We start from the raw sequence: 14,674 nt of genomic DNA, 5'->3' as shown, positions 1-14,674 counted from the left end.
AAAAAATCTTTTGATTTTTTTCTGCTCTACTTTAGTATTTTAAAAAGTGAGACAGGTTTCTGTAAATACATATGTGTTGTTGACCAGCACACATTTTTCAGTGTCATCTTTTTGGAGAAAGGGCATGTATATTTAATTAACCTAATTTCTACTGAACATCTGTATTCAGTGAACTTGACCAGATGGCCAAAATACCTATTTGTTCAGCAAATGTGGATTGACTCTCAGATGCCACATGCGGGGGTAATGACCTTGATCACAGAAGATGCCCTAACTCCTGGGAGGTGGGTGCTTCAGGAGTGACGCTTGACCTAATTTAGGAGTAGAAGCTCTTCAGGAAGGCATGGCGGACAGAGAGCACTCTGCAGATGGCAGAGAGAAGCTGCGATTTTTCTGGAAGAGAAATGTGTTTGCCTTGGTTAGAGGTTAAAGTGTGTATGGTGCGGAGATGGGGGATGTTGGCAGGAGGTGGTGCGAAGGGAAGCACAGATCATCATAAAGGGACCAGAAGAGCATGTGAGTGAGAAGATTGCAGGAATGGGGCTGGTATTTAGGCTGGGGCACATCCTGGGGCAGGAGATCTCGTAGAGGAGGGGAAGGGGCCATGAGGCCCTGAGCTCCAGGAATGGAGAAGAGAGGAGTTTTAGAAGACAGCACAGTTACAGTTAGGCTGTGAGGGAGTGGTGCCATGTTGGTGGTGGTGACCAAACCAGGGAACAGCAGAAGCAGGGAGTGTGTGTGCAGGCGCTGAAGACTGGGTAGTTGGGGGACAGGGCATAGCTGGGAGTTGTGGTAAGTAAGGCATTGGGCTCCTACAGTGGCCAGTGGCAGAGCCTGAATGGGGTAGAGCAGAGGTGAGGAGGAGGTACAAGTGCTGTTACAGAGGTGGGAACACAGATGTGCTGGATGTGGAGAGCAGGGGGAGGAAGCAGTTCAAGGTCATGCTGGGGAGTGCACATGGGAAGTTGATCCATCGCAAATTGGGGACCCAGGAAGAGACTCCACATGCATTTACTGTCTGGAGTTAGCTGGGTCAACTTGTGATACTCCTTCTGCAGGTAATGTTTAAGGCAACGGATAGATGGGTTTCTAGAGAGAGAATATTTGTAAAAGAGGCAATGAATGACAAAACTTGAGAAATGTGCTTAGCGTTTGATGGAAGAATCAGAACCCATGAAGGAAAACTATTGAAAGCCCATTGCAGGACTTCCCTGGTGGTGCAATGGTTGAGAAATCCACCTGCTAATGCAGGGGACACGGGTTCCATCCCTGGTCCGGGAAGATCCCACATGCTGCGGAGCAGCTACGCCTGTGTGCCGCAACTACTGAGCCTGCACTCTGGAGCCCGCAAGCCACAAATACTGAACCCATGTGCCCCAACTACTGAAGCCCGCGTGCCTAGACCCCGTGCTCTGCAACAAGAGAAGCCACCGCAATGAGAAGCCCGTGCGCCACAACGAAGAGTAGCCCCTGCTCACTGCAACTAGAGAAAGCCTGCGTGCATGTAGCAATGAAGACCCAATACAGTCAAAAAGATAAAAAAATTAAAAACAAAAAATAAAAAAAGAAAGCCCATTGCACAGTAGACAACACCCTGGTATGGTAGGTTATAGCATCTTCATTTTACAAATGAGGAAATTGAGGCTCAGAGAAGTCAAGTAACTTGCATAAGGTCACACAGCTAGTAGCAGGTAGCATAACCAGAATTTAACTCTGCGCTGACTCCAGGTACCAGACTAACTTCCCAAAGTGAAAGTGGATCTGGAACATTTCCATCCTCAAACATCTACTATCTTTGTTTTATAATGACAATCTCATATGCTGCAGATCTAAAACCTTACCAGTTTTACTAAAGGCGGGGGCAAGATGGCCTCTGGGAGGGTTAATCCCCTCTCCCTGATTACTAAATTTTCTTCTCTTTCCTTTTCTGAAAATTCTATATGTGTTTATTGGAAAAATTAACTTAGAGATTGATTTTATCTTAAATGATAAATACCATTGAAAGAATCAACCACATTGGGTTTTAGGGGGGCTGTAGTCGATGGGGACCAGAGCGTGCCCTGCAGACACTTTGATGTATAGTGTCACCTGTGGGGGGACATACAGGTGAAGAGATTCATCATATGTATTTTTCCCTTTAAATTTTGAACATGAAGGGTACAGCTAATGACTACGAAATAAATTCCTTGAATTTAGCTGATAGTTGTTCTAGGACTTACAGGCCAGAAGGCAGTCAGACACACATTCTCAATTCATGCCAGCTTCCAGGTGAGATTGTGGGGGAAATCCTGGAGCTCCCTGGCACTGGCCCAGGCAAGAACCTAGTCCAGGCTTCTTGCTTCCATTAAGGAACAAGCTCTAGGGGTAGCCCAGCTCTTCTGGTCCCACGGAGCTGCTGCACTCACACACTTATCGCCCCACCAGCTGCCCTGATCGCTGGGAGGTGTTCTTTCTCCCCCAGAACCACTTAGTCGCAAGCTGTCTCTGCCTCTTTATCTGAGCAGAATCTAGAAAGGTCTGGCAAGGACTGGGCAACAGATGTTAGCAGCCTGGGAGGTAAAGATTTAGGAAAGCCACCCTCGCCAGGCTTCTGGAGTGAGGGCAGGGGAGGTTGGGCAGGCAGAATGACATACACGTCCCCCGCCCCCGTGGTACGGCAGTGGGCTTGGGCTCTGTATCTCTTGGAGGATTTGTGTCCCCTTTGCGCAGGAGAGTGAGCAGAAGCAGGACCACCCTAGACACAGAGGCTGCTAGCTTAGACTCCTGTGACCGAATCAGGAACCTAGATTTCCAGCCTCCAAGCCTCAGCCTGACTGCTTGGGGTGGCTGGTCATTTCATTTCATGATTATAAGAAGGTCCTGCCTTTCTTTTATCCTTAACTTTGGTATTGGGGGTTGGGGGAGCAAAGGCAGTCTTGGGCACAGGTTTTAGATTGGGTCTCCGTGTGGTTGCTGGCTCTGTCCCTGACCAGATACTGGTGGCTGTCTGCCTAACATGCCTGAGCCTCTTGGGATGGGGGAGTCAGTCTCTGGCGCAGAGTTCTGTGAGAGCGAGTCCTCGTGGCTGTTGATTGCCACATTGAAATGTCTTCTGGCCAGCGCTTTGCTTTCAGAACTGGAGGGAACCTTGTACAATCATCTTCTTTAGTGGTTCCTAGTCTAGTGTCCAGGAATGAAACATTGGAATTGTTTAGACGACATACTGGAAAATGAAATGACTATAGAATAATCATTCAGTAAAGGTTACTTATGATCCCACCCTACCGCTCATATCTGACTTTGACTGATGGTAGCTTTGACAGTTCAAAAGTATAAATATAAAGCTTTAAAAATGTTTAATGAAATAATTAAAAAACAATTTTAAGAAGATGAACCATCAAAAATCAGACCATCATCCTTTTAGTTTCTTTCGTCATAAACTGCAGTGTTCACTTGCATCATGGTTTAAAACACAGATGCTGGAGCTGAACTGCTTAGGTTTGAATCTTGGCTCTGCCATCTGCCAGCTGTGTGACCTTAGACAAGTTAAATCACCTCTCTGAGTATCTGCCTCATACCATCACTGGTGCCTGGCACATAGCCAGTGGTACCTAAGTATTTATTAAAGCAGATATGTTCATATTTACGATTACTTTTAGGAGTCCTCTCTAATAGATGGCTTCAGGCAGAGGGCACGGGCCTGCAGAAAGCTGAGCAATGATCTATGGATGGATGTTGTGACAGAGCCTGTGCTGAACACTGCAGGGTCCAGTACAGGGTTGGAGTGTCTGGGACTGTGGGGCCATGGCCAAGGCTAGTGATGTGGACTGTAGAAATGGGGACCTCACATTAGGGGGTGTGTGTGACATGCTCCCCAGCCCAATCCCAGGCAGTCTAGATGTGTGCAGGAGAGGCTCTTGAAGGGGAGGGATGGTGTGGCAGCATTAAAGAATATTAGAATAACCTATGACCCTACCACGCTGATTAAACTGGTTTTGTTTTTGTGTGGTATTTTATCTGGATTTTCACATAGTTTAAGCATGGCATCTGTAGTATTTTGTAATCCATTTTCAGCTAACACAATTTTTTGTGTGTGTGTCTCTACCTTTCTAAATATTTTTAATTGCAAAATAAAGAAGTCGTTGTTAAATAAAATTAACTGAAGTGTTTTAGAAATTCTAAGACTTCAGTCTTTGTTGGGGAGAATTTACTCTCAAGTACAAGGTGAAAGCTAAGGTGGTTCTTTGTTTGCAAGGTGGTTCTTTGTTTGCATATGGGATTTTCTGTTTCTGTTATTCACAGTAAAAATTCTGTGTTTCACAGTGAGTGTTGTATGACATCTTCCCTAGCTTCAGGGTAGGTTTTCTTACTCAAATTCTTTTTGAGCAATGTAACTTCCTGCTCAAAAAAGGACACGAAATTGGCTTTATGTCTGTAATGGGAATATTTAGTCAGATATTCAGAGAGCTTTTTCCCACAGATATTTTTATGGAGGTCACTGATTTATCCTCCTTTCCATGAACTTTGGTTTAAGAGTCTAGTTCTCATGTGAGGGACTGTTGCCTCGATCACAAATGAAAGATGACATTTAAACTTGATGGAAATGTATAATTGAGAATCTCGGTGGTTTTCCCATCCTTCCTTCTCAGGTTGGTTTGGAAGAAATGCCCTTTAGAAACAGTGGTAAGAGTTAGCCCCAGCTGCACTTTTGGGAATTAAGAAAAGGAAGGCTGGCCCCTTGCCAGAAGTGGGGCTGAGCTAAGCTCCCATTTCACTTTCTTTGGAAAGTTTTGGTAACAAACAAATGTTCCATGACCCAGTGCCTTGGTTCTTTTCAGTCTTGAGCCAGCCCTTGAGACTTCACTGTTGACCTGTACCAGGTTACAATAATGTAGAAAACAGGAGGAGATCCAAAGAGCCATGGATTGGGAGGCAGAAGACTGTGTCATCTCAGCCTTATCTCTTAACTCTTTGGTAACATTTAGGCAGCCCAGTGAACCTTCTCTGAGCCTCTTTTTTTCCCCCTGAGAAAGTGGTATCCTCTCAGCTTCCCTTAGGGGGCACAAATGAGAAATGGACAGGAAAATGTTCTGGAATCCTTTGAAACTGGAATCCTTGAAACAAGGGGAAGATCATCTTCCTTGGAGAGCCACAAAGCCCTATCTTGGCCGAGGGGATGGGAAGTCCTGGCTGAATCTTGATCGCAGAAATAAAAGCCTGAATTGCCATGATGAAACTGGAAACCTTGGCCAGGGTCAGCAAGCTTAATGCACTCTTCAGAGTATTCCCGAAGGAAGGATTGGTGCTTTTCGTGATAAGAAACTTCACATCATCACTTCCGATGGTTCTGGCTGGATTGCGGGTATCCGTAGGTCTGGATGCATAACTGGCTCCTTTAGCTGGGATCGTGTTATTTACCCTAAATTTTTTCCTAGGAAAATTAACTTAGAGGTTCATGACCTGCTATGTAAAAGTACTGTGCTTCTCTTTTTTCTTCCTTAAGCTGTCCTCTTTCACTCTAGAAATTTCAGGAATAGTCTACTGATATCCATATTCCTTTTCTGAGTTGAAAATTTCTGCCTAGTTAGCTGTTCATAGTGTGTGCTGTGTTTCCTTCCAGATCTTCTTTCTCACAGTAATCTTTCTCTGTTCACCCTCATACTTTTCCTCGTCCTCCTTTCAGCCTGTTCACATGAAGGGCAAGGCCAGGGATTTTGGGTCAAGTGCTATTTCAGCTTTAGGAAAGCTGTTCTAATTTAGAGAGAATGGTTTGTCCTTGGAAATTGTTTCGTCTCGAATCTGGAGGCCAAAAAACAAACAAGCAAAACCCCTACACCAACTTAAAACTATCCATGATTTATTTGCTAATAAGATAACTGTACCAGATACCCACACAAATACATTCTAAGTGTCCATTTGAGCTCTCCTGTCCTGGAAAGTTAGGCCCATATCGGAGGAATTGGTAGAGGTAGGCAGGAAACCGAAGCTTATAATGCAGGAAGCAATGTTTATTGTACCGGTACAGGCCCAGTGGATTCACATCCAAAGACTGAGCCCTGGACCAAAGGAGAGCTCCTCCGTTTATAGACCAGTTCCTGCGCTTTTGGGAGCCTATAGCTATGTTTATCTATGCAGAAGCAATGTACAGAAGCCAGAGTGCATACGTTAGTTTTTCCTTATTCTCGTTGACCTAGATGTTTGCGCTGCCCCGGCAGGGTCTTGTGAAAGAGGCCCTAAGTTATTTATTCCCTGGGGCTTGCATTTTCCTATGTTTGCCTTGTCCTTCCCAGTTTTTGTTATTAACCTGCCTCACCTGTAGTAAAGAGGTTTAGGTTGCTGAAGTTGTCCTGGACTCAAACCCTCAATTTGCGCAAAAGGTGTACTCAGAGGCTCATTTGAAAGGAGCTGACCTAAGGAGGGTGTGCACCATAGACTTATGAATTGTTCAGGTTGTATGTGACTTGGGGCCCTTTAAAACTATAATTAAGGAGGAGGAAATATCTTGTGGGTTTTTCTTTACCACCTTCTTTGGAGGAAGTTTAAGAAGGCTCTTTCTTGGTAGCTCAGTAGTGGGATTCTTGAGGGGTGGAGGGTGGGTGGTGGTTGAGAAGTGAGGGGAGAAAGGGGTGGTTATTGAAGGCTGTTTACCTGAGTGAGCTGAGAGCACCCAGGTAGCTTTATCATCTGCCATATTCTCTAGCTATGTAGAGGCCTTGGGGGAGTGGAAAGTATGGTGCAGGGACTGGTTTTATAAGAACAGCTTTTATTCATATGTCCGTAACCAAAACTATTTAGCAGTGGTCAATGCAAGCAAATGGATTAGGATCTACTAGACAGATTTTAAGAGACACAGAACAGTTTGTGAATTCCCATTAATCTAATCTGGGCTGCTCAACATAGTGATAACATCACAGCATTCTCAACATGACACATATTTCTACCTTGGGACTATTTGTTAGAACCCAGTGAATTTTTAAATCTTATAGTAAAAAAAAAAAAAAAGTAAACATTACCCTTGATTAAAATACAGAATAAAAAAGTTACAAGGATGTAATGGTTAGCACAGGGAACATAGTCAATATTTTCTCATAACTTTGTATGGAGTATAATTTACAAGAAGAGCAAATCACTGTGTGGTATACCTGAAACTGATCTAATGTTGTAAGTCAACGAGGCTTCAATTTAAAAAAAAACGAAAACAAACAAAATCCTGTGCTCCTCCAGTAATACCAAACTTTCCTTTACACCGTTCTTTTTGAACTTTCACATTTCATAGTGAAATTTTAGAAGAATCAATGTTTATTAAGTGTAACCCCCCCCCCCCAAAAAAAACCACCCACTTTGTTCTAGAGGTTAGAGGAGAGTGGCTACCATTTGACATGGTGGTCTTGGAACCCCCTCACCTTGGCTAGGATTCCAGCTCTGCCCTTAACACAGTTACTTCTTTAAATCTGTTTCCTCAGGTAGAAAATGGGAATAAAAGTAACCATACCTACTTTAGAGGCTCAGTGTATCAAGATAATGCACTGGTGCCTGAAAAGCAATACTTTTTTGGAATTCTTTTCTAAGGATGAATTCTTAGCTTTAGAATTAAGATAAGAAAATTCTTTACCAAGCATTGCCATTCCACTTTTTGGGGTTGTCTTTTAATGCCGAGCTTATTAACTGGTTGTTCTTGGGTAGGTCATCCATCTCAGTAGTGTTAGAGCGAACCATCACATTACTCTTTCTTTGTTCTGTTGCCCACAACCTGAAATCTATTCTTGGCCTTTGATATTTCACTAAAATGTCATTTTCAGTTCTCTTTTCCTTCTTACTATAAACAACAGCGATCTTAAGAAGACAGTTTGATTTTTGAGAAATGTATACACCCAGGAAACCCTCCTCCAGATCAAGTCATACATAGTATATTTCTGTACCCCAGAAGGCTCCTCCTGACCCTCTCCATTCAAAACCCCTACCCCTATCACGTTCAGATTTCTAGGGCCTGGATTAATTTTGCCTTCTTGAACCTAACATAAATGGAGTTTGAGATCTCTCTCTCCCTCACTGCACTGTTGTTCATAGCCATAGTTTTCCTTTTTATTGCTGGGGGTTGTTCCAGTGTATGAAAATACCACAAGTTTCATCATCTGTTCTTCTGTTGATGACATTTGGATTGGTCGCAGTTGTGGGCCATTTGGATAAAGCTGGTGTGAGTCTTTTTGTTTTGTTTTATTTATTGGCTATGTTGGGTCTTCGTTACTGTGCGCAGGCTTTCTTTAGTTCTGGAGAGTGGGGGCTACTCTTTGTTGTGGTGCACGGGCTTCTCATTGTGGTGCACGGGCTCTAGGCGCGTGGGATTCAGTAGTCGTGGCACATGGGCTCTATAGTTGTGGCGCACGGGCTTAGTTGCTCTGTGGCTTGTGGGATCTTCCTGGAGCAGGGATCAAACCCATGTCCCCCTGCATTGGCAGGCGGATTCTTTTTTTCTTTTTTTTAATTAATTAATTAATTAATTTTATTGGCTGTGTTGGGTCTTTTTTTGTTGTGCGCGGGCTTTCTTTAAATGTGGTGAGTGGGGGCTACTCGTCGTTGTGGTGCACGGGCTCCTCATTGCCGTGGCTTCTCTTGTTGTGGAGCGCACGCTCTAGGCGCATGGGCTTCAGTAGTTGCAGCACATGGGCTCAATAGTTGTGGCTCGTGGGCTCTAGAGTGCGGGCTCAATAGTTGTGGCACACGAGCTTAGTTGCTCTGCAGCATGTGGGATCTTCCTGGAGCAGGGATCGAACCCATGTCCCCTGCATTGGCAGGTGGGTTCTTAACTCCTGCGCCACCTAAGAAGCCCAGTCTTTTGGTTTTATCTCTCTGAACACTCAGTGTGGTTAGTGCCTCCTCCACCCCCAGCCCTGCAGCCCTGGGCAAGTGTCTTAATCTTTCTGCCTTGGTTTCCTCATCTGTAAATTGGTTGGTTGGGAAGCAATTCAAGGTTATAGCCATCATTGGTTTTGTTTGGTTTTGTTTCTTTTTTAAATGAAATAGAATAAAATAGGGGATCAGAGTGAACGACATGGAACTGCACATGTTGCAGCCCACATAAATACAGTTATTTGTGTAGAGGTATGTACATAATAACATAAATTGTATTTGTTATTCTGAATTGTAAGCACAGCTGTTTGCAGCACACTAATTTGTATGTGTCCTTGTATAAGCAAAAGTTGAAGCACCTGTGAGTTATCCGGTTAATGGGTATCTCTGCCCTTGGGTGTCTAAACAGCCACAGTGTTAAGGGTCACTTAAGCACAGCTCACTATAGGCCAGCCGCTGTTTTAAAAGCTTACATATAAAGGCGTATAGTCCTCACAACCGTCCTATGAAGTGGGTTATTATCCCCATTTTATAGATGAAAAAGCTGAGACATGGGTTATACAACTTGCCTGAGGTCACAGAGCTTGAATCTAGGATGGTAGCACCATGATTTGAACCCAGGAAGTGCAAGTCTAGCATCTGTGCTCTAAACCGCTAGGGGGACTTAAAAGAGGCAAGTGACATGGGAGCAGATGCAATTAATAATAATCTAATCAATACAATGCTCCTCTTTTATTTCAGATATGAGAAATGAGTGTTGGACGTCGAAGAATAAAGTTGTTGGTAATCCTGATGATGGTAAATGTCTTCATTTATTTGATTGTGGAAGTCTCCAAAAGCAGTAGCCAAGAAAAAAATGAAAAAGGGGAAGTAATAATACCCAAAGAAAGGTTCTGGAAGACGTCTGACCCTCCCAAGGCATACTGGAACAGGGAACAAGAAAAGCTGAATAGGAGGTACAATCCCATTTTGAACATGTTAGCCAACCAGACAGGGGAAGCATATGGATTTTCCAACATAAGCCATCTGAATTACTGTGAACCTGACCTGAGGGTCCCGTCAGTAATTTCAGGTTTTGACAATTTGCCAGACAGATTTAAAGACTTCCTGTTGTATTTGAGATGTCGAAATTATTCACTGCTTATAGATCAACCGAATAAGTGTGCAAAGAAGCCCTTCTTACTGCTGGCGATTAAGTCCCTTACTTCACATTTTGATAGAAGGCAAGCAATTCGGGAATCTTGGGGCAAAGAAACCAATGTGGGGAACCAAACCGTGGTGCGAGTCTTCTTACTGGGCCAGACCCCCCCAGAGGACAACCATCCTGACCTCTCAGATATGCTGAAATTTGAGAGTGAGAAGCACCAAGACATTCTTATGTGGAACTACAGAGACACCTTCTTCAACTTGTCTCTGAAAGAAGTACTCTTTCTCAGGTGGGTGAGCACTTCCTGCCCAAATGCTGAGTTCGTGTTCAAGGGCGATGATGATGTTTTTGTGAACACCCATCACATCCTGAATTACTTGAATAGCTTATCCAAGAACAAAGCCAAAGATATGTTTATAGGTGATGTGATTCACAATGCTGGACCTCATCGGGATAAGAAACTGAAGTACTACATCCCGGAAGTTGTTTACACTGGCGTCTACCCGCCTTATGCAGGGGGAGGCGGATTCCTGTATTCCGGCCACCTGGCCCTGAGGCTGTACAATGTAACTGACCAGGTCCATCTCTACCCCATTGATGATGTTTATACTGGAATGTGCCTTCAGAAACTCGGCCTCGTTCCGGAGAAACACAAAGGCTTCAGGACATTTGATATTGAAGAGAAAAACAGGAATAACATTTGTTCCTATGTAGGTTTGATGTTGGTACATAGTAGAAAACCTCAAGAGATGATTGATATTTGGTCTCGGTTGCAAAGTGCTCATTTAAATTGCTAAATTATGTACAAACTAAATTTTGCATAGAAAGGTGTATCTCAAATAGTTCTTGTGTTCTCCCATTAGAAGTAATTTCTATGTTAAACCATCAAAATTGCCTATATAATTAGTATCCATTTGAGAGCCTCTAAACCCTTAAGTGTGGTACTTTCTGAAGAGGGAAAGCAGAAGATCCTAATTTTTTATGTAGGATATGACAGGATGAATGGTTCTGACCCTTCTTGCTGTCTAGTGGTCATTATTTTCTAACTCATCCCCTTAGTCATCTGAAATCATGTTTCTGGAATTTCACAATGTTGTTTTTGTTTTGCCCCTGTATGATGATAATCCTATTTCCCATTATAATGAGTGAATTATTTGCAGTGTAGGTATTCATAAACCTGTTGGCTACAAAGACATTGTTATATATGACTCGGTGGTTTTTGTGAAATGGAATTACATTTATTTTCATGAAATTTGGATGCATTTTTTAAATTGTCTAGAAAAATTGATTTCTGTCGAAATTTCCTGCCGCCCCAACAGTATTTCCTTGTGTTAATCTAATCAATCAATTTTGCAAAAATGGGAATCACTGTGTGACGTTTCTCCAGTTTATCTTGTTTTATGGTCTTACAGTCATAATAAGGAGAAAGCTTAAATACCTTGTATTTGGTTTTCTGGCTGGTGTCGTGATAGTTCTCTCTTTTTTAGTATTTGAAAATAATGAGTATGATTCCATAATCTTCAAACTGAAGATTGAATTCACCCTGGCCACCATATCGTGTTTATGACTTTTCATTGTGGACCAGGAAAGCATATGTAATTTTTGAGCTTTGTGTGAAAAGATTGAAGTTACAGACCTGTTCATCAGTGGTTTGTCAGTTTAAAACTGCAGAATTCTATTCTTGCCATATGGTTACATGTTGTTTATACAAATTATCCTGAGTAGTGAGTGCTTTCCTGTCTCAGTGTAGAAGTGCCTGTGTTTTTATTTATTGTTCAGATCAAATACCAAAACATTTTCTTAAATATATTTTGTGTAATATTTTATTTGTATACAGTGTTGTTGTTGAATTATTTAACTAGAGCATAGTATTTTAAGTAGTAAGGTATAACATATGTTAAAGTTAATTGTTATTTTTGAATTTTAAAATTTGTGTTTTTTGGGGGGGGGGATATAAACTAGAATTCTGCCAAACTGTTACTTATATATACTATCCTGTAACATGCTTTCTTGAGATATTTTTGTGTTATAGTTGTGAAGATTCTTACCAAATGTGATACTGGGGACTGTAAGAAGATAAAAGATGGAAATAAAGTCACCATATTTTTAATTGTCATGTGTAATGTGTAATCTATAATCTCAGTTTGCCTGTATTTAATTACATTTTCCCCAAAGAGGCCATTTTTTTTCCCACAGAAACTATTACAGTAATATTGAACCATACCTTTTTCTGTGTCTCAGTGTGTCATCTGTCTTTGCATTTAAAATTGTTAAAAGTGCTTTCCCATGTAGAGTCTTTAGAGAGGAGTATGAATACTTATTTATGCTTCCACTTTCATTGAGTATAAAGAATTTAACTAGAAAATGGAGCAGCATCTTTTTTTTTTTTGCTGCATTGTGTCTTCGTTGCTGTGCGCAGGCTTTTCTCTAGTTGTGTGTGGCAAGCAGAGGCTGCTCTTCATTGCGATGGGCAGGCTGTTCTCAGTGCGATGCCTTCTCTTGTTGCGGACCATGGACTCTAGGCACACACCATGGGCTCAGTAGTTGTGACATGCAGACCCTAGAGTGCTTGGGCTTCAGTAGTTGTGGCTCATGGGATCTAGAGCGCAGGCTCAGTAGTTGTGGCACATGGGCTTAGTTGCTCTGTGGCATGTGGGATCTTCCTGGACCAGGGATTGAACCTGTGTCCTCTGCATTGGCAGGCGGATTCGTAACCACTGCGCCACGAGGGAAGTCCTGGAGCAGCATCTTAAAGATTGTATCATCCTAAGCCATGTCTGTTTTGGGGTTTGTATCCATAGTGATGAAATCGAGCAGTGACCACTCAAGTTTCTTTCCTAGACTTGTGTTGAGAAGAAACTTCTAATGTTCAATTAAAAACAAGCAGGCATTGGATGAAACTCAAAAAACAGAAGAATTAGTGTTATGAGAACATGTAGCACACTGTCCTAGTGAGAGTGTTGAGGCCATACATGTGAGCGAGTATGAGGCACAGATACTCGTTGTGGGGTTTGAAGATTTGTAAGCTTGGTCCCTCTAAAGGGTTCATGTGCCTGCATCTGACCTTTCTGCTCCAGTGGTTGTGAGTAGAGCGTAGTGGCCACATCACCACATCAGGTTTAGAGAAGAGTCATGAAGCTCTTGGAGCATTCATAGGCAATTTAGTTCACACATTGCTTGGGTCCATGTAACTTGACCATGTGATCTCAAGTAATAGATTTCTCCTCTGAGGAAGATTTAATTTTTTTCTTTTAGGGAGTCTCCTTTACTGAGATTTGAAGTCTCCAAGGAAAGAAGAGATGAGCAGATTTTGAAACATGCTTGGAGGGCCTTGTGAGCCTCCTCTTGACATGTGCCATTGTTCGAACATCCGTCTTTGGTGCTGACAGTGTTTGGTGGGTAAGATGGTCTTCTTTATTTGGCAAAAGTTCTCATGCAGTCATCATCGGAGCCCACAGCACTGGTCATCGACCTCACGGGATAACCCTTTTCAGTAAAGGGCTGCTAGATGTTGCAGCTGTCCACATGCTTGGGCTCAGGGTTGGTCCTGATTGGTCCCATGCAAGCGCGCTGGGTGCCCATGAGATGGACTCTCACCTGAGCTTCCATCTCTTGGATGTAAACATCGCAGTTTAATTCATTCTTAGAGAACTGTTCAATAACTGAGGCCTCAGTGGAAACTGGTACTTGGACCTTTTTCGTGGTTACTCCCTAGTCATGTTGATTTTTGAGTTTGAAGGTCAAAAAGGCTAAATGAGCATTGCCAGAGTTTGGACTTTGCATAAACCCAGTCAGGTCTTAAGAGGAAGAGGATGAAAGAGACCAGAATGGCTCATTTCCATCCCTGACCCTGGTTTCCTTGCTCGAGGTGGTTGAGGGAGAATGGAAAATAAGGGCAGGAAGTTTGGCTCACACTTGAAGTTGAATCCAGTATTAAAGGCACCCAAAGTGTGACCACCTCCTACTTTTCTACTCCTGATTGGTATGATCTGGAATGTCTGATGTTCTGCGTTATCTTGGTTTCCTCAGATGCAGAAAGGGAGAATGCATTTATGAGGGTAAAGGATGGCTTATTTTCACTTCCAGGAAAGCTGAAATGAAAGATGCCTTTACTTGGTCCAAAAGTTAACTTTTCTGTGATTTGCCTTAAGAAAAATGTCAGATGAAGTAAAAACTCTTGTTTAGAACAAGAAAATCAATACTTCATGTGCAGACTGTCTAGATTATAGGATAAATTAGTTTTTCCTTTATGTTAATTCTATGTTTTACTTTTTAAATGCTAGGGTCATCTGCCAAATGATTTTGAAACTGAACTTTACCTAATTAGAGTTAACAATAAATCTGAAAAATTAAAATATTTATCATGATTTATTCAGCTCTTAAAGTAATACACTTGAAAGTTTTATTGCCCTTGAAAGTTTTATTGCCCTTAATATCATCTTAAAAGGTAGAGGCCAAGAATGAGGCACTTTTGTATTTAAGGAGTCCCTAAAATCTTTTTTGTTCACATCACATATGAAATTCCATATTTATTAATTGTAGGATTCAGTACTTTTTTATACCACTGAAAAACCCAATATAATTTGTATCAATTGTACAATATATCTCAATTGCAGGAGTGTTAAAACGTGAAACATTACATCGTAGAATAACTGAAGTACTGCATTAGTGGATGTATGTGTGTGCCCTTAAATTGAAAGA

General features: G+C 42.2%; 1 protein-coding gene across 1 annotated transcript in view; it reads left to right on the top strand.

The window, feature by feature from the left end:
* Nucleotides 1-12,083, top strand: part of B3GNT2 (UDP-GlcNAc:betaGal beta-1,3-N-acetylglucosaminyltransferase 2) — a 29,380-nt gene extending 17,297 nt beyond the window's left edge. The window contains exon 2 of the mRNA XM_057742668.1: nt 9,568-12,083. Within this exon, the coding sequence (XP_057598651.1) occupies nt 9,577-10,770 (1,194 nt within the window). The 5' untranslated portion in view covers nt 9,568-9,576 and the 3' untranslated portion in view covers nt 10,771-12,083. The remainder of the gene's footprint in view (nt 1-9,567) is intronic.
* The last annotated feature ends 2,591 nt before the right edge of the window (nt 12,084-14,674 follow it).

Source organism: Hippopotamus amphibius, chromosome 7, assembly GCF_030028045.1.
Source record: "Hippopotamus amphibius kiboko isolate mHipAmp2 chromosome 7, mHipAmp2.hap2, whole genome shotgun sequence".
NCBI classification, from domain to species: domain Eukaryota; kingdom Metazoa; phylum Chordata; class Mammalia; order Artiodactyla; family Hippopotamidae; genus Hippopotamus; species Hippopotamus amphibius.
The sequence above is the reverse complement of the archived record's forward strand: the minus strand, read 5'-3'. Positions and strand labels throughout refer to the sequence as shown.